Here is a 20,695-nt window from a genome sequence, read left to right as displayed (position 1 = left end):
AACCAGGACCGAGCATCTTGGGCAGCAGGGTGATTTACAGGGAAGGAAAAGCTAGATTTAAATGCATTTCCAGCTGAAACTCAGCAATTCCTAGAATGGGGGTGGCAAACAGGCAGGTAAGTGGAGTTCTTTAGGTAACAAGGAGGGACACTTTCAGAGCCCCCAGCACAGACTTTGCCTGGGTTACTGCAAGATCCACGGACTGGAAGTCGCCTGCCAACTGGGAGAATGTGTTTTCTTCCCCTGCAGGGCTTTCTCTCTCCCCTTGAGGCCCCCGGGGGATCTAAGGCACCAGGATTTGGGTTTTGGCTTTCACTCCTCTCTGGAGGGACCTGGGAGGCGCAGGCGGGGCTTTGCTGAAAGTCAGCCATGGCCACGCCCTGCAGGAGGAGCCTGGATGCTTACCAAGTCCCCACGCGCGCTCTCTCGGCTCATCTGCACCCTGGAAGCTCCTTACTGCACCCTGCGCTCCAAGTTCAACCGCGAAGAAGCCATGGCGAGGTCCAGGGGCCGTCTGTACCTTTGCATGTGCTTGGCTGCAGCGCTGGCATCTTTCCTTGCAGGATTGATGGTGGGTAAGTGCACCCCGCCCCCCAAGCCCAGGGCCTTGGCTCCTCCTCTGAGAAAAGACTGTGCTGGTCTCTGCAGGCCAGCTGAGCTCAGTCTCAGTGAGGATGTGAACTCCCAGAGTTTCAGCCAAACTGGAAACCGAATGGAATTTGGGCCTTCCTAATAAAGATGCTCACTGAGTTCAGGGTACTGAACAGGGCTGTTGGAAAAACAATTAGGAGTTGTCACTATCTCCAGGGATGAAAATGGTGATTTCAGTTCCAAGCATTAAGAATGAGTTAAAGCTTGCAATTAAAGAAAAATATTGGCAGCACTGCAAAAATTGCCCTTCCCTCAACATTTATGAAATAAACATCGGGGGATGCTCCCTGTGTGTCAGGCACTGTGCTAAGAATTAGATCCACCGGGAGACAAGACAAAGGCCCTTGCCTTGATGTCTAAGGTGGGGAAATGAAAACTTCCCCCACATAAAACTCGTGTTAACCAGCTCAAAATTACATCGCACAGTGGAATTGGACGGCTCCCTGCATTTAATGAGTATTTCTGTAAAGCTCACCATGATCTATTTCGTACTTAGGGAAGGGCTATTTTTGGCTTCTAGTTTTTATAAAAGTCTAAAGCAACTATGTGTGTAAGTGGTATGTGTATGTGCATATGTGTATTCTGCCCCCCAGGCTGGTTTATTAAGCCTCTCAAAGGAACAGTCACCACACTGCGCTATCATCAAAGTATACGGTGGAATCTGGTTTCCGAGATGAAAGCCGAAAATATTAAATCATTTCTTCGGTAAGTTTGTTTTGCATTTTTGATCTTAAAAATAAAGTGTTTACAATATTGCAGACTGAGAAGTGTATTACCATTGGTTATATTCATATGGATAAACTGCTTTGTGTGAAATTATATGATGTCACATTCATTTATGGTGGTTAAAAATGTCCCTAAACCATTCTTAGGGTGAAATCTATTTGAATGTTCTGAAAGTCTCCCTGAACTTCATCTACAGAAAAAGTATCTGATTGTTTTATTAAGAAATGTTTCAACTTCACGTTAACTTTGGGCCGTGACTGAATGTTATTCTTTGTTTCTCAATGCCTGGGTTTAATCAGCAATGCTATTTAAACATTGTATTCTGCCAGGAAGATTTAATTGGTTGTAAACTCTGATTTAGAGGAAAGGAGGTTAAAGTTTCAGATTCTGTCTGCCATAGATTAAACCTCTCTCCGATGTTGCAAATATAAGTAACACAAATAGGACAAAACAAAAGCAAGAGGATCAGTGTAAATCCACCAGTTTTAGGTAAGAAAACAGTAATATTTGAGGGAGTGATTTTGAACTCCTTGAAGGCAATCTCCATGACATTTATACCTATATTCAGACTCTTTCAAGGGGTTATAAGAAACACCCCAGCTTTACTGAAGTATACTTTACATAAAACAACCTGCTTCCATATAAAGCCTACAATTTGAGAGTACTGACAGACGTATAATATACTCAACAAACCGCTTCTCAGTCTCAGTACAGAAAATTTACATCATGCCCTTTGCAGTTTATTCCTCCCTTCACCCCTTGGCCCTAGACAAGCACTGATCAGTTTTATGTCACTGTGGATTCCTTTGCATTTTCTAGAATTTTATATAAATGTAATCATACAGTAAGTGCTCTTTTGTGTCTGTATTTACTCAGCATAATGATTTTGGAGTTCATTTAGGTTGTTGCATGTATCAGTTTATTGCTTTCTACTGATGAGTACTATTACATTGGATGAATATACTACAATGTGTAGATGATGGACTTTTGGGTTGTTTCTATTTTTTTCTAAATTGTGAATAAAGCTGCTATGAGCATGTGTTTACAAGATTGTGTATCCACATAGGTTTTCATTTCTCTTGGATGGCTGTTTTTGGCTGATAAGCATATGTTTAACAAAAGCAAATGGCAAACAGACTTCAAAAGGGATTGTAACATTTTCTGTTTCTAGGGATCATGTGTGAATGTACCAGCACCCCCCAATTCCAGTGTCTACATTTAGTGTTGTTAGTCATTTTCATCTTCACCATTCCAATGGGTGTGTAGTGGCAGCTCATTGTGCTTTTAATTTGCATTTCATGGTGTTAAGCATCTTCTCATATGCTTATTGAACACTTGTATATCTTTTTATAAAGTCTCTCCTTAAATATTTTCCTGTTTTAAGATTGTTCCTTTTAGAAAGGAAGGGAGAGAGAAACATTGATTGGCTGCCTCCTGCATGACCCTAGTTGGGATAAAGCCCAAAACCCAGGACCATGCCCTGATTGGGAATTGAACCAACCTTGTCTGGTGCACAGGATGACACCCAACCAACAACACCACTCCCGCAAGGGTTAAATTGTTTTATTTTCTCATTATTGAGTTGTAGGATTTCTCTATTCTGAATATAATACCTTTGTCAGATATGTATTGTGAATATTCTGTTATAAGGTTGGCCTTTTTTGTTTACTTAATGGAGTTTTTGAAAGGCAGACATTTTAAGTTCAGTTGACCAATTTTTGTTTCATGTTTCATCCTCTTTGTGCTATTGAACTTTGCCTATGAGAATTTGGGAAGTTTTATTGTTTGTTTTTTTAGAAATTTTATAATTTTAGCTTACACATTTAGGTCAGTGATCCACTTCACGTTATATGGTATGAGGTAAGAATTGATGATTTTTGGCCCACAACCTGGGTATTTGCCCTGACCGGGAATTGAACTGGCCACCTCTTGGTGCATGGGTTCACACTCAACCACTGAGCCACACCGGCTGGGCAAGAGTTGATTTTGTAAAATACAATATTAATTTATTTCCACAGCATTTGTTGAAAAATAAACCTTTCCTTATTAAATTGCCTTGGCACCTTTGTCCAGAATCACTTGACCATAAAATATATATGGCCTATTTTTGGATTTTGGATTTTCTTTTAATGATCTCTTGATTTCCATATCTCAATAGTGCACTGTTTGTTTGGTGTAGTTTAATACGTCTGAAAATCAAACTTATTTTGTAGGATCAGAATTAATCCTACAAAATTTTCTTCTTAAGAATTTCTTTAACTATTTTAAGACATTTGTATTTTCAAATAAATTTAAAAATCAACTTCTCAATTTCTACAAAAAAAAAAAAAAAAAAAAAAAAGCCTGCTGGAATTTTTATTAAAATTTCATTGACTCTATGGATGAATTTGGAAGAGAAGTAACATTCTATAATATTGAGTCAATCCCTTAAGTCATTCATCTTGGGGAATGCACTGCAGTTTAACTCTTCACTTATTGAGGGACACTGCCATTTTTCCCAGTTTTAGGTCATTAACATTTGTGTACAGGTTTTATGTAATCATAGGCTTTCATTTCTTGGCACAAATGCCCAAGAGTGAAAATTGCTAGGGTGTACATTTTTAGTTATAGAAGAGTCTGCCAAACTACTGTAGAACAATTTTATTCATTCTGACAGGTACATGATGATACCCATTTGTTTGTTTTATTTTTAAATATGTTTTTATTATTTTTTAAAATCGTTTGTACTGATTCTCTTTTTAGAGGAAGAGAGAGAGAAATAGAAACATTGATGAGAGAGAAACATCAATAGGCTGCCTCTGCACACCCTACTGGGGATTGAGCCTGCAACCCAGGCATGTGCCCTGACTGGGAATGGAACTGGGACCTCTCAGTCCATGGGACAACACTCAATCCACTGAGCCACACTGCCCGGGCTGTTTGTATTTATTTTTGAGAGAGAGAAGGGACAGTGACAGTGAGAGAGAAACATCAATCAGTTGCCTCTCATACAGGCCCCACCAGAAAGGAACCCGCCACCCCGGCACGTACCCTGCCTGGGAATTGAACCTGAGACCTTTCAGAGCATGGGATAGTGCTCAACCACCTGAGCCACACCGGCCAGGGTACCTCATTGTGGTTTTAATTTCCATTCCCAAAGTGGCTTCTTAATTATATTGAACATCTTTTCCTTTGCTTATTCACCATCTCTACATGCTTCACAGAAATGTCTGTTCATGTCTTTTGCCTATTTCTAGTTAGTTTTATTTTTCCTTTTGAGCTATGAGAGTTCTTATATTTTCTAGATACAAATCTTTTGTAAGCTTTGTGGTGTACAGACATTTTGCCCCATCTGTACTTTTCATGTTTAACAGGGGCATTTCCAGATCAGAAATTTTTAGTTTTAGTGAGGTTCTGTTTGTCCAGTTTATCAGTTTTTTGTTTTACGAATCATGCTTTTAGATGCATGTGACTAGTTAGATTCCCTTTCCCCTCTCCCTCAACCCACATTTTATAGTGTACATTTTACATTAAACTTTGTGATTCATCTAGAGTTAATTTTTACATAAGGAAGAAGGTTTGATGAGGTTTATTCCTCTGCCTATGGATGTCCAATGTTCCTAGCACCATTTGTTAAAATGCTGTCCTTCCATTTCATTGCTTTTGCACCCTTTGTAAAAATTCATTTGGACATAGCTGGGTGCGTCTATTTCTGGGTTTCTGTTTCTCTCAAATTCCTCTGTTGATCTATGTGTCTACACTCTCTAGTACCATATTGTTTTTATTTATTTACTTAATTAAATTTATTGGGGTCACATTGGTTAATAACGTGATGTAAGTGTCAGGTGTACAGTTCTATAATGCACCATCTGTATATTGCGTTATATACTCACCACCCAGTTTCCTGCAGTCACCATATAGTTGACCCCCTTTACCCTCTTTTCCCCCCTTTCCCTATGGTAACCACCACACTGTTGTCCATGCGTTTGTTTTTTGGTCTGTTTGTTGCTTTCTGGTTTATATCTCATATGTGAGTGAAGTTATATGGTTCTTGTCCTTTTCCATCTGATTTATTTTATTTAGCATGATACTCTCAGGATCCATCCATGCTGCGGACACCCCGCCATCCACACTGTCTTCATTATTGAAGCTGTATCCTAAGCTTTAGCAATGCATAGAGTGACTTCTCTCACTTTATTCTTTCAAACAATTATTGTAGCTATTCTATATCCTTTGCCTTTTTATATAAACTATACAATAAATGCCCTGGCTGATTTGGCTCATCTGTTCCCCCAGACCAAAGAGTTTCAGGTTTGATTCTGTCAAGGGCAGGGTACCTTGGTTGCTGTTTGATCCCTGGCCCTGGTTGGGGTCCTGTGGGGGGCACCCAATCAATGTGTCTATCTCACATCCATGTCTCTTTCTCTCTTTCCCTCCCTCCCTCCTTCCTACTCTATCTGAAAATCAATGGAAAAATATCCTTGGGTGAGTATTAAAATATATATACATACAATAAATATTTATGTCTTGAAAAGTCCTTGCTGGGATTTTGATAGGAATTGCATTAATCTTATAGCACAATATGGCATACTTGACAGTTTTACTATGTCCAGTCTTCTAATCCATGAACATGGGAAGTCTCTCCAGTTACTTAGGTCTTCTTTCATTGCTTTTATCACCATTTTGTAATTTTCAGGATGCGGATTCTGTATGTAGATTATTAGATTTATATCTAAGATTTTTACTCTCTTTGGAGCATAAATCATATGGTATTTAATTTCCATTTCCATGTTTTTGCTGTTATTAGTATGTAAAAATACTGTTGATTCTCATTTGTTTTGTTTCCTGTGGCTTGTCTAAACTCCCATGTTAGTTCTATGAATATTTTGTAGATTAATTAGGATTTTCTATGTAGACAATCATGCCATTCTTAAAGAGGGGCCATTTCATTTCTCCCTTTTTAAACTGTATGCATTTTTCTCCTTCTCCCCCTCCTTCTTTGTCATGTGTGTGTGTGTATGTGTGTGTGCACTGACTGAAATTCCAGTACCATGTTCAATAAAAGTGATGGGAGCCAACATCCTTACCCTGATTAATGAATATGATTGGATGAATGTTTTAAAAATAATTACTGTTTATCAAGGTCAAACAGTTATGAGTTTCAAATTCTAGTCCTGGTGATCAGTAGTTTTAGAATTGTGAGCAAGTTATTTAAATACTCTTTTTCTTTCTTTTTTCTTTTTGCATTTTTATCTTCATATCGAGCAGGAGGGAGAGAGAGAGGATAAGAGAGAGAAACATCCATGTGAAAGAGAGACATCCAGTGGCTGCCACCCACACAACCCCAATCAGAGCTGGGGACAAACTGCAACCGAGGTACGTGCCCTTAGCCGGAACCGAACCCGGACTCTCTGGTCCACAGGCCGACACTCTAACTGCTGAGGCAAACCGGCCATGGCTCTCTCTTTTTCTTCATCTTTAAAATTCAAACAATGGAAGAAGGGTTGTGAGGATGAACTGAGATAACCCATGTGAAAGTGTTATCGTGGAAGTAAGTTCTTGGGGTGTCACAAGGAAAAGAATTTCCTCAGGCCCCCACAGGAAGATGAGATTTCATGGAAAACTTTATTGATGATGTAAAATTAAAGGGGTTCCCCACAAAGTTCCCATCTCTGTCTGTCTCACCATGGAAGAAGTCTATTCTTTTTTTTTTTTTAATCCTCACCCGAGGACATTTTTCCATTTTTTGTTCAGATAGAGTTGGGAGGGAAAGAGAGAGAGAAACATTGACATGAAAAGGACACATCAAGTGGTCACCACCCGCACGACCCAACCAGGGCTGGGGACAAACTGCAACCGAGGTACGTGCCCTTAGCGGGAACCGAACCCGGGTCTCTCTGGACCGCAGGCCGATGCTCTAACCGCTGAGCCAAACCGGCCAGGGCAGAAGAAGTCTATTCTTGTGTTCAGCAGGACCAGAATAAAGCCCACGGCCCAGAATTTCTGTTCCATATTAAAGTCCAGTCCAGTTCAGCATCTGGCTAGCATAGCTTGTGTCCCAGCTGCCGTCCATTGGCCATGCGGCTGCTTAAGGCCACATGTCTAAGGAGAGGGAACAGGCAAGCACATGGGCGGGTGTGGGTCACGGAGCAAGAGCAAGGGAACCTGTTGTCTGGGGATTTTAACCAGGAGCTTCTTTAAACTAACCAATTAACTTTCCACGATTTCACGCACTTCTGGTGGGGTCCACCCCCCCCAACCAGTCCATTGTTCCCCAGGCCAGACTGACAGGCAAGCACCTCCCCAGCACCACCCTGACTTTTACTGCTCATGTACCTACCTCTCACCCCACATCTCCCCCCAACCACCCAGTACCCGATGGGGGAAGTGAGGGGTGTAATCCCCTTGGAGGAACAATGCTGTGTGCGGCTGTAGCCTCCTGGGGAAGCTTCCATGTGACCATGCTTCCAATGTCTGGCTTCCCTTTGCTTTCTTCCCTTTATTAATATTAAGTCGCTAATTACGATGATAACAAAGTACCTGGTCAAGTTGCTGGCATATAGTAAGTTTTCAATAACTGTTCATTTTTCTTTTGTTTTGGTTGTCCTGTGGTTGACTTAAAAACCAATTTACAAAAATATTATTGCTCTACTGATTAGGGAGAAGGGGTTTGGGAAACTGTTTTATTATTTTTTTTTATCCTCACGCAAGGAAATTTTTTCATTTTTTGTTCAGATAGAGTGGGAGGGAGGGAGAGAGAGAGAGAAACATCGATTTGAAAGGGACACATTGAGTGGCTGCCACCCACACGACCAACCAGGGCCGAGGACAAACTGCAACTGAGGTACGTGCCCTTAGTGGGAACCGAACCTGGGTCTCTCTGGACCGCAGGCCGATGCTCTAACTGTTGAGACAAACTGGCCAGGGCAAGGGAAACTGTTTTAAAATGTTATTTACCTCAGGCAAAGTGTCTCTCATTAAGAACTGTTTTTGTGAGGTCACTTAAATGTTCCAAATCATTTAAAACCTAAACCCAAGGGAACATTGCTCAAATTCAACTCAATCAGCCTCTAATGTGTACTTCTTAGATAACAGGCAGGAACAACCAGAGGGAATATGAAAATAGAAGTGCATAGATTTCATATTTAATAAAGAGATTTTTATTTCTTGAAAATAACCAGCTTATTTATCCCAACAGGCACATTTTGGGGTGGCAAACTCTGCATGCCCCCCCCCCCCAGCATATCTAGAAATTGGTCATGCTGGCAGGCTTTTGTATCTCTGACATGGAAATAAGAAGTTAATGCCTAAAGTATGAGTAATGCATCTAGAATAGTTCTTAGGTTCATCATCTGAATATAGTCGTCTTTAACTCTCCCTTGTATTTTATCTTCATTTTAGTTCTTTTACAAAGCTCCCTCATCTAGCAGGAACAGAACAGAATTTACTGCTTGCCAAGAAAATCCAAACCCAGTGGAAGAAATTTGGACTGGACTCAGCCAAGTTGGTTCATTATGATGTTCTCCTCTCATACCCTGATGAGACAAATGCCAGCTACATATCAATCCTGGATGAACATGGAGTTGAGGTGATGTAGAATTGTTGGTATTTCTCGTGCTTTACAACTTCGCCTTTTTACGTGAATTGGAATTTAGGGTCAAGTAAAAACAAATTTGTTGATAGTGCAATGGAACTCATATTTTCTAGAAAAGTTAATAGGTTGCAAACTAATTATTCAGTATTTACTAAATGTCAGGCACAGTGCTAGGTTCTGAGACCAGAATAAAGACTAGAACATGGTTCCTTTGCTTAAATGAGGTCAGGCAGTCATTGGAACACATCATTTCAAATCAGCACAGGAAGTGCTATGAAGAGTACGACTGGGGTCTTTATCTACGGTGAAAATGGTCACTTGGCCTAGTGTGGACATAAGGACATTCAAACCTGTAGAGATTTTTATGAGTATTTGAACCAAACTGATGACATATGCTGGGTTGCAGTTTTTTATGCATTTGACATGAAGGCAGAAGCATAAGGAAGATGACTTGGAAATGTGAGAAAATAAAGTGGGGATTGAATTACAGGATAATTAAAAGATTGCACGAGCTCTTGAGGGTAGTTATTTCAAAGGTATATTAACCTAGATGCACAGAAACAATGGACAGGACTTGCTGAAGGCAAAGATAAACCTTTTACTAAAAAGTTAAATGTCTATTTTTACAAAAGACAATCATGGAGAAATATGTAAATGAACCTTGTATTTAAATAGAACAATAAACTTTATTTTAAAGACACACACACACAAAATATATGCCTAGGGTGTGACTAACCCACCATGACCTGCCCAGTTAGGAATTTATGATCAGATCACCCTGTGAGCTTACTTTCTATAGAACCCCTTTTTATGTCCAAACCACCCTGTAAGTCAGAGAAGGCTTCCTGAAATAGTCAAAATGTGAGTCATGGAAGAGTCTAAAGAGTTAATCAATCACATAAAAAAAAATCAAGGTAAGAGAATTCTAGGCAGGAGAGAAAATATTGGCAAAGCTTGGAAAATACTAGTTTAGTATTATTGGGGGGAATTTAAAGATTTTCTGTATTTCAAGAGTGTAAAATACAGAGTGAATCATGTTAAGGGATAAACCACTATACAGTTGACCCTTGAACAACATGGGGTGAGGAGCACCAACCTACAGTCTATATATAGCTTTTGACTCCTCAGAACTGGACTGATAGCCTACTGTTAACTGTAAATCTTTACTGATAACATAAACATTCAATTCACACATATTTTATATGTTATATGTATAATAAACTGCATTCTTAAAATAAAGTGAGGGAAAAATGTTATTCAGAAAATCATAAAATACATTTACAGTACTGTACATACTTATTGAAAAAAAATTTGCATGTAAGTGGACCCATGCAGTTCAAACAGGTATTGTTCAAGGGTCAGATCTCAGAAGGGCTTATACAGTGTCCTAGGAATTAAATCTCAGCCAGTGGAGTCCATTGACGGCTCCTAAACCATGCAAGGGTGTGGCTAGAGGCATTTGGATAGTCTGGGCAGTCTGCAGATGTCCTAGACTAGAATTAAGGTTGGAGTCTAAGACAACAGTACAGGTAAAGGATGATGAAGCCCTAGATTAGGATGTTAGCAGGAGTGAGGAACAGGGATTGATATGAGAAACAGTTAGGAAACAGTATTGGCAGGACTTGACTAGGGATTGGAAGAAGCGGGTGAGGACAGAGTTCACTTTGATTTCTGGGTGTCTGGTGTGAGTGGCTAGCTAGTGATGCTAATAATAGCAGTACGGAATGCAGAACCAGAAGTAGGCCCAGGATGAGAGCCGATAAATTCAAATTTTAACATGTTGAGTTTGGATATCCAAGCTGAAATGTCCATCAGGCCCTTAAATAAGCATATTAGGTATGGGTGAAATTTTCAGTCAATGACATCTCACAGGAAGGGAGTATGAAATGAGGCTAGCACTGTACTGGGGACAAAACACAGGGAACATTATTTTAATGCAGATGAAAAAAGGGGCCACAAAGAAAGCTGAAAGGAATAGAAGAATCACGGGAGCCACCTTCGAAGCCCCGTTTTCATACGTCACACGGGGACTTTCGTTGCCTGAAATTGCATGCATTCATAGAATTTCTACCATTTTGAACAGTGATATCTACTATGATAACAATGATAAAGCTGCTTCTCATTATTGCCAGTGGAATCTATTTGATTACAGAACCTAGTTTCAGGATGTTGAATCTTAAGTGTATATTTGGGGGCAAAAATGCATTATTCTTTAATAGCAATCTAGAAAACTTCTTCCTAACTTCATGTATTTCACTGCTTTCTAGATTTTTAAAACATCTTCCCTTGAGCCACCACCAGATGGATATGAAAATGTTACAAATATTGTCCCACCTTATAATGCTTTCTCAGCCCAAGGCATGCCAGAGGTAAAGAAAAGACATGTTCTTACTCAACTCTAAAGCTTTCTCTGTTACATAAAACCTATGTGGAGGCCTGAGCCCAGATTAGGAGGATCGTACCTGCTGATCTTTGAGCTTCAATACTGTGTACACACAAGAGGGAGAGAGGGAGAGAGGGAGAGAGGGAGGGAGAGAAGAACACCAGGAAAAGAACAAAGATAAATACATAAAAGTAGACCCCAGTGGAGTGGATGTGCCTTTTGAAATAAAGGAACTGCTGAACATGTCTTTAATTCAGTAAGGGCAATAGATATTTTTACAAGCTTTTTTCCCTTTATTCATAGTCTGACTTTGTTAAAGATTTATAGATGAGATTTTATAGATCACACAACAGAAGTTTTAAGATGAATAGCATGGTTGGGATTTTAAAATGACTTTTATTTATCCTATTTCCTATGACTCAGTATATACACTGATCATTTCTTCAAACTAAAACACATGGTTTAAACTGTTTTACATGTTGTCATTTTAAAAACGTTTGAACCTATTGAAATATTTTCTTACTGCTTCTACAGAATTAGCATGGATCTAGTTATCAAGCAAGCCCAACCCAGATAACTTTAGATGATGCAGTGTTCTGGAGCAAACGTATTTTGTTGTTGTTGTTCTCTTTAATTCGAGCAGCACTATGTGTTGTTTTTGTTTGTTTGCTTTTCCTACAGGGAGATCTTGTATATGTAAATTATGCTCGTACTGAAGATTTTTTCAAACTAGAAAGAGAAATGGGCATCATCTGCACGGGGAAGATCGTCATCGCCAGATACGGGAAAATCTTCAGAGGAAATAAAGTATTGTGTTATTTGTTTTCCTAGAGAGAATAAGACATATCCCGTAAATGAACATATTTTACCTCGCAGTTTATGAAATTGCTTTCACCACACACACACACACACACACACACACACACACACACACACACACACACTATTGCTATTTCCATGGTTGCATAGGAAATCCTGTTTTTATGTTACCTCATATATCTAGAAAGGGAAATTATTTTCAACAATTTTATTATCAAAGCAATATTTGTTTTCTTTTTAACTGAAGGAAATGTGTATAAATTAGAAAAAAAAAAAGAGCTCTCCTGTATTACCCAACTTCATTGCCCAGATAAAACCAATCGTAACAGTTCTTTCCAGACCTAATTCTGTGAAATATGAATATAAGTACATGCCTCTATAATCATCTTACATATATTATTTTTTTTTAACAAAGAGGGCATCAACACTATATATTGTCTAACTTTATTTTTTTTCCCCCAGCAATAACTTGTGGGTATTCTTCCACGGTTAAGACTCTAGGAGTCTAGGTCCATACAGCCTGGGTTCTGGTCTAGTCTGGGCTTCCTATTCTCTAAGTCTTTTAGTGTGAACAAGTTGCTTAATCCCTGTCTAGTGTCTCCTCATATGTAAAATGAAAATGCTGATAATAACACTGATCTCTTAGAATCCTCGTTAGGATTAAATGGCTTGATATTTGAAAGCACTTCAGATAGTGACTTGTACTTAGTGATTTCTGTGTAACTGTTATTAAGTAAATACCTCATTATTCTAGATGGCTACATAATATTTCACAGAATTGATGAGCAATTTATTTAACCATGTCTCTGTTGACAGATGCTTGATGTGTCTTAAATTTGTTGCTGTTACAAATAATTCCACTGTGAACATCTGTGTCAATATGTACTTGAACATTTGTGTGAAGATTTTTTTGTAGTGTAAATTCCTAGAAGTTGAATGGCTGAATCATACTGTATATTGTTTCCAAATTTTGATAGGCATCATCAGATTACCCTTCAAAAAGTTGTGACAGATCGTACTTCCACTAATGTTACATGAGAGTGCTTTCTGAATATTGGAACATGTGTTAGTTAATCAAAACTGATGATTATTTTTTGCTACAATACTTCTGGTAATGAAGAATACAGTATCTAATAGGGTAGATTTTCTTATTTGTGGTCAGTTTGGATTAGCAAAATGTTTATAAAAACACTGGACGATTTTTCACTCACTATGACTACTCTGTGTAGAATATTAAATTAGTTTAGTTCCACACATATTGTAGAGTGGTTACTCTAAGACATACTAGATTTTGGAGGGTGGAAAGTTAAAAGGGATTAAGACATGGAGACATGGTCCAGGTTCTCAATAACACTGCCTGCTAGTGTGTGTGTGTGTGTGTGTGTGTGTGTGTGTGTGTGTGTATAAATATATAAAATGGGAATGCTAATAATACCACCGATCTCTTAGAATCCTAACCCTAGGCAAGAAATATATTTAAAAGGTATTTTAAAATACTTTTATCCATCCTAAAATAGATATATGTATAACATAGAGAAGAAATACAAAGAAGGGAGACGTTTATTTTGCAGTTTCAGGAAAAACAGGAATGTTCACTGAAGTGATAACTTGTCTGGAGCTGGGTAGAATAAATGAGAGTTGTTAGGTCTACCGAGAAATTATATTCAAGGCTAAGAAAATTAAATGAGTGATGGCATGATCAAAAGCAATGTCAGAATGTTCTGACATTAGTAACTCCGTCTTCTCTTCACCACTCATTGGCCATTTCTACATTTTGGACTGCAGGTTAACAATGCCGTGTCCGCAGGAGCCATAGGGATCATCTTGTACTCAGATCCCGCTGACTACTCTGCCCCTGACGTACAGTCATATCCCGAAGGATGGAACCTTCCTGGAACTGCAGCCCAGAGAGGGAACGTGTTAAATTTGAATGGTGCTGGTGACCCGCTCACTCCAGGCTACCCAGCTAAAGGTAAAGGATGAGCCTGTCATTGTCTATCCATTTTTGCAAAAATAGTTTTTGCCCTTATAGGAGGCATAAGAGCAAGCATCTATAGAATAACATTAATAACATTGAGATTTTGGATTGCTGCTGTTAGGAATTCAGAGACTTTCCCCTTTATTATTAAGGTCAGTTCACTTCTTTCTCTGCCTTTGATAGAGTGGGGGTTCAGAAGCACAGATCCTCATATCCAAAGTAATACTGCTCTTCCCAAACTAGAACATAGGGTTTCTGAATCGCCTAGTGATTTTATCCTTCTCTAGATTATACATGTCTATTTTTAGAAATGAGTTTGTTATTTAATATGTAAAATGTGAAAAGTTGTGACATCTGTGTAACCATCTCCACAATCAAGATATAAATGTATCCATAACCCACATTTTTCCTCTCATCTCTTTCTAATGGCTCCCTATGAACCCCTCCCTGTGCTCCCTACACAGACACTGATCTGCTTCCTGTCAGCATAATTATTTTGAGGTCCATCCATATTGATATGTGTCAATAATTCAGTCCACTTTTGAATAGATATACTTGTTTGTTTAGTCACTTGCTTGATGAAAATTTGGATTGCTTTCCATTTTGGAGCTATTAAACATAAAGCTGCTCTGAAGGGTTGTGTACATGTCTCTTTGTATGCTTTCATTTCTCTTGAGGAAGTACATAGGAATGGAATGGCTGGGTAATGGGAGAGAGGTGTGTTTAACTTTTTAAGAAAATTTTAAGTTGTTTTCCAAAGTGGCTGTACGATTTTACATCCCAGCAGCAGTGAGTGAGTGCTCCAGTTGCTGCATCCTTGCCAACACTTGGCATGCTACATCTTTTTTATGTTATATCTGACAGAAATGTGAGTCCTCTAAGTTGCATTTCTTTTTTCAAAGTTTTTGGGACTCTTCTAGGTCAATTCCATTTGAATTTTAGAACCAGCTTACTAATTCCCACCAAAAAGCCTCCTGGGAGTTTGAAAGAGATGGACTTAAATCCATAGGTCAGTTTGGGGAGTATTGATATCTTAAAAAAAAAAAAAATTTGAATCTTGAGATCACTGAACATGGTACAATTCTGTATTTACTTAGGTGTTGTTTAATTTCTCCCAGCATATTTAAAGTTTCACTGTACAGATCATGCATATCTATTTTCATATTTATCCATAAGCATTTCATAATTTTATACAATCTTTTAAAAATGCTTTTATTGATTTTTATTTTTTTTCTTTGAGAGAGAGGGAGAATTAGAAACATCAATTGGCTGCTTCCTGCATTCCCCCTACTGGGGATCAAGCCCGCAACCTGGGCGTGGGCCCTGACCTGGAATTGAACCAGGACCTCTGTTCATGGGCGGATGCTCAGTCCACTGAGCCACACCAGTCAGGCATTTTATACCATCTTAAATTACATTTTAAATTTCAAGTTCCAACTGCAGTCCTAATAAATAGAAATATGATTATATTGAATCCTGAAAACTTACTAAATTCAAGTACTACTAGGCTTTTGTAGATTCCATCAGAGTTTTTACATAGATGACCATGTCACCTGCAAATAAAAACATTTTGTTTGTTTCTAATCTAGATGCCTTTTATTTTTAATGTTATATTGCACTGGCTGGTACCTCCAGTACTTAGTTGAAAAGAGTTGTTAGAGCAGATATTCTTGCCTTGTTCCTGCCCCAAGGAAAAGTCTTTCTCTGTTAAGTATATTGTTTGTATTTGCATGTTTTTTTGTAGATTCTTTTGTCAGATTGAGGAATTTATTTCTATGGTAATGGGATAAGAGTTTTTATCTTAACACATGTATCTAAAAATGTATATTGGATTTTGTCAACTGCTTTTACTGCATCTATTGAAATGATCAAAAGTTGTTTTTATTTACTTCTGTTATGTTATGTTGATTGATTTTTTAATGTTAAGCCAACCTTTCCATCCTGGGGTAAACTCTACTTGGTCACAGTGCATTATCCTTTTATATATTGTTGTGTACTGCTGGATTTGTGTTAAAATTTGGTTAAAATATTAGTTTTTAGTCACAAGGGATATCAGCTTATAGCTTTATTTTCTTGTAATATCTGTGTCTCATTTTGGTATCAGTAATGTTGACCTCATGGAATGAGTTGGTGACTATCTCATCTTCTTCATTTTCTTATGCAAGAGTTTATAAGAATGTGTTTGATTTTGTCTATGAATATTTGGTAGAATTCTCCAGCAGATCCATCCAGACCATACATTTTGTTTATAGGAATGCTTTTAACTACAAATGCAATTTCTTTAATAGGTATATGGTTGTTTAGGTCATCTATTTATTCTTGAGTGAGTTTTGATAGTTTGTGTCTTTCAAGGATATTGTTCATCTAAGTTATTGAATTTATGGCCATAGAATTGTTCACAATATTTTTATTATTTTTTGTTTGCAGGTACTAGAGTAATATTTTCTTTATTCCTGATATGAGCAATTGATGTCCTTTTTCTTCTTTTTCCTGATCTTCTTGCTAGAGATTGATTTGCCAGTTTTATTGAGTTTCTCAAAGGATCATCTTCAGAATATGTGACACATTTTCTAGACATCTGATTAACTGAAGTTTCTCTAAGAAGGATTCAAGATAGCCTTTAAAAATAAAATATTCTTATAAAATTCAAGAGAATGATGTGAAATGTCAAAACAAGTTTGGGACTCTACAATACCTATAATAGATTTTAAAATTAGAATGTAAATGGTTTAATTTCTTACTGTTGAATTAAATAAGCCATTTTAGGTAAAACAATAATTGATTTTAGGGGGAACTTTTAATTTTGAATATAATGCCAAACATATAGCAAATCTGCAATAGTAATAAAAAAATTTTTTTTATGCCCCTGGTTCAGATTCATCAATTGTTTTCATTTTATGCAATTGGTTTTTTCAGAGTACACCTTTAGACTGGATGTTGAAGAAGGAGTGGGAATGCCCCAAATCCCTGTACATCCCATTGGATATAATGATGCAGAAATATTATTACGGTATATTTTCTTGTTGGATATGAGATTAAGATATTTTGCACTAAAACCAATGTAACCTAATTATGTTAAAATTTGTCTTGGATAAAAATAGCTCCTGGAGTAGGAATAACAGAGCACACTTCCATAAATGCAGTCAGTTTACTGCCTAGAAAACATTACTATTTTTGCTACAAATGAGTCTCAAAAGCAAAACTGTATCCAAAGATAAAAACACTGATTTGAGATTTCTGAAGTAGTTGGATTTTCTTATTTGCTATTTGTACTGCATTTGACTTGCATTTAAAAATATGATAATGCTCACCACTTGCTAGATGTGTGAACTTGGATCATTTACTCAGTCTTTTCTCTGATTGTTTCTTTATCTGTAAAATGAGGACAGAAATAGTTTCTCCCTGATAGACAAGGTCATGCATGTAAACTATACAGAATATGGTAAACATTCAATTAATGTTCCTTTTAAAATCTTATATTATAAAAAAAGTCTCAATATAATTTAATAATTGCTTTATGTAATGAGCAGCTTCTTTATAATTTCTCCTTAGCACAGTCATATATTTCACATTTTAGGATTTCTTGGACCTACTGCATCCCTACATAAATAATTAAAGTCAAAAGGAGGCTTAAGTTTTCCTTTTCCCCTATTTTTTTTCTCCTTAGCTTTTATCACCAACATATTAAATAAATATATATATGTATATGTGTGTGTATATATGTGTGTGTGTGTGTGTGTGTGTATATATAAAATATAATTTTTTGTTGTTATCTTCACCCAAGGGTACTTTCCTATTGATTTTAGATAAAGTGAAAGGGAGGGAAACACTGATGTGAGAGAAACACATCGATTGGTTGCCTCCTGCACATGCCCCCATCAGGGCTGAAGATCGAACCTACAACCCAGGTACATGTCCTTGTAGGGGAATCGAACCCGTGACCCTTTGGTGTGAGGGCTGACCCTCTAACCACTGAGCAGCACCACCTAGGACTTCATATTTTGCTTCTGTATCTCAGTTACGGCTCTTTCATTAGAATGTAAGCTCCACAAGGGAAGGGAGCTTGACAGTACCTGGCACTTAGTAAATGCTCAATAAGTATTGGTTAGTATATGAATGAACTATCTCATCATCACACTTCATTCTTTTTTCTTTAAGAAATGGTGATGCTCAGCTTTTTTCTGTCATTTTCATTTTCTTTTGACAGCCATATGGGAGGAGCAGCTTCACCAGATGACAGCTGGAAGGGAAGTCTTAATGTGGATTACAATATCGGGCCTGGCTTCATAGGGCATGATTCTTTCAGGTAATTTTACATTAATTTAATAGCCTGGAAAAGTGTCAAGATAACTCTTCTACCAGGTATATTTTGCTTATCTTCTTTTTCTCATTTTTTTATAATGAATAATCAACCATTTTCTATCACTTAAGAAGTACTTAGAGAATAATGTATTGAATTTCTTCCAGTAGAGTTATCATAACATTCATTTCATAATGTCTCAGAAATTGAGACTTTGAGTTATAGGTTCAATATTTTAACTTCCCTTTTCACTTCAAGTTTCATTTTTTATTTATTTTATTTTATTTATTTATTTATTTTTTTAATCCTCACCCGAGGACATTTTTCCATTTTTTGTACAGATAGAGTGGGAGGGAGAGAGAGGAAGAGAGAGAGAGAAACATCGATGTGAAAGGGACACATCGAGTGGCTGCCACCCGCACAACCCACCAGGGCTGGGGACAAACTGCAACCGAGGTGCGTGCCCTTAGCGGGAACCGAACCCGGGTCTCTCCGGACCACAGGCCAACGCTCTAACCACTGAGCCAAACTGGCCAGGGCTCACTTCAAGTTTTAAAACGGTTTCCATATCGTTTTCAAACTGTTCTGCATGTGAAACACTAGGCTAACTTAAGGGAAAGGAGTAAGACAGAGAAGGGAGGCAGCATGACTGATCCCTACCTGTGGGTGGGTTGAGTCAGACGGGCAAGCACCTAACTATTGTAGGGCTCAATACACTAATTTTCATTGTTACTAACACACTGTAGCACTGTTGTAAGGGAGGAGTGATCATAGAGTAAATATGCCACTGTATGGAGCAGGCAGGAAATGCCCTGAGAGATCAGTTTGAACAGAGTTGCGGAAGAGCACGGCTTGATCAGACTTTAAGTAGTTTGATTTCCTGAAATGCAGAGAGAAAGGGCAACGCGACACTGGTAAATTAAAGAGGATAAGGCTGTTTTTTTTTTTTTTTTTTTTTTTTTTTGTCCTCACCCGAGGACATTTTTCGATATTTTGTTCAGATAGAGTGAGTGGGAGAGAGAGAGAGAGAAACATCGACGTGAAAGCGACACATCGAGTGGTTGCCACCCACACGACCCAACCAGGGCCGGGGACAAACTGCAACCAAGGTACGTGCCCTTAGCGGGAACCGAACCCGGGTCTCTCCGGACCACAGGCCGACGCTCTAACCGCTGAGCCAAACCGGCCAGGGCAAGGCTGTTTTTATTAAACCAAAATTATTAATCAGTCTTGTTTGCTGACAGCTTACCTTTACAGCGTGAACTTGGATTCTTAGAGTGTTTTGTAGTTTCTGTAATTTTATTTTGGAACTTTCAAAGTATTAGAGGTTCAATCCCTCCCCCCTTTATAGAAATTTTAGAATTGTTTATATAAATTGTTAAATTGTTAATATAAGAGATTTTATTATTTAATTTATTAATACCATCCAGAAGTAGGAAATCATACACAATGTAAGATAAAGGCATTTTTTATTTACAAACAGAAACAAACACAGAGAAAGCCGAAAACATGTAACTTCAGTTCTATAATTTTAGTCAGTTCAAGAAAAAACTCAGAAATAAGAAAATTCCCTGCTTAAGATATCAAAAAACTGATCTCCTTCACCATGGGCACAGAACCCTTAACTGATCTGAGCTCAAGATGGACACATACGCAAGTTAAGAAAATTACTAAACATCACATTTGCTCCCATATCTCACTCTGAAGAGATCTTGGTAATCTAATAATCCACTTATGGAGATGACCAAGTGACAGGACATGAAGTCAAATTCCTAGCCATTGCTGCCACCAGTGGGGAATAACTTATCTGCCATAAGCAAACTAGAAACATAAACAAAACACAGTCAGTAGAAAAAAATTTATAGATACAGTCAGCAAAGTTAGGATTCTATTGCTACTTGGGATTTACTTCTGAGAGCTGAAAGAAGACATGTCTGGGTTTAACCTGCCCATACCTGGTCTGTAAGGTGAAATCATTGTACAGCTCATTGGGATCCAAAAATGGTAAAAGATGATTGAAAAGAGAAAAGTAAAACCATAATTCTCAAACCCATATAAAATGAACATGTGTCCAAAATGTATTTAATTAATGAGGGATCCTAAAAGGTGTTAAAACTGGTTCAAAGGAGAATTCAAAGTTGATATAAAAAAATCAGCTCATCAGGAATGCTGAAATGAATGCACTTAATAGCATAAAAATTGATTTCTTTCACGTTGGAGAAGGGAAGTCAATTAACGTACATTAGCAGATTGTGCATTATGTGC

General features: G+C 37.9%; 1 protein-coding gene across 2 annotated transcripts in view; it reads left to right on the top strand.

Moving 5' to 3' along the window:
- Positions 1–421: 421 nt before the first annotated feature.
- Positions 422–20,695, top strand: part of NAALAD2 (N-acetylated alpha-linked acidic dipeptidase 2) — a 41,137-nt gene continuing 20,863 nt past the window's right edge. The window contains exons 1-8 of one of the 2 annotated variants that reach the window (XM_036258511.1): positions 422–575; positions 1,245–1,356; positions 8,758–8,944; positions 11,218–11,319; positions 12,015–12,140; positions 13,938–14,124; positions 17,047–17,140; positions 18,338–18,436. In XM_036258511.1, coding sequence (XP_036114404.1) covers positions 494–575; positions 1,245–1,356; positions 8,758–8,944; positions 11,218–11,319; positions 12,015–12,140; positions 13,938–14,124; positions 17,047–17,140; positions 18,338–18,436 — 989 coding nt within the window. In that variant the 5' untranslated portion in view covers positions 422–493. The remainder of the gene's footprint in view (positions 576–1,244; positions 1,357–8,757; positions 8,945–11,217; positions 11,320–12,014; positions 12,141–13,937; positions 14,125–17,046; positions 17,141–18,337; positions 18,437–20,695) is intronic. The other variant, XM_036258512.1, reaches the window with a different exon arrangement.

Source organism: Molossus molossus, unplaced genomic scaffold, assembly GCF_014108415.1.
Source record: "Molossus molossus isolate mMolMol1 unplaced genomic scaffold, mMolMol1.p scaffold_m16_p_13, whole genome shotgun sequence".
In the NCBI taxonomy this organism is placed as follows: Eukaryota; Metazoa; Chordata; class Mammalia; order Chiroptera; family Molossidae; genus Molossus; species Molossus molossus.
This window is presented reverse-complemented; position numbering and strand designations above follow the sequence as displayed.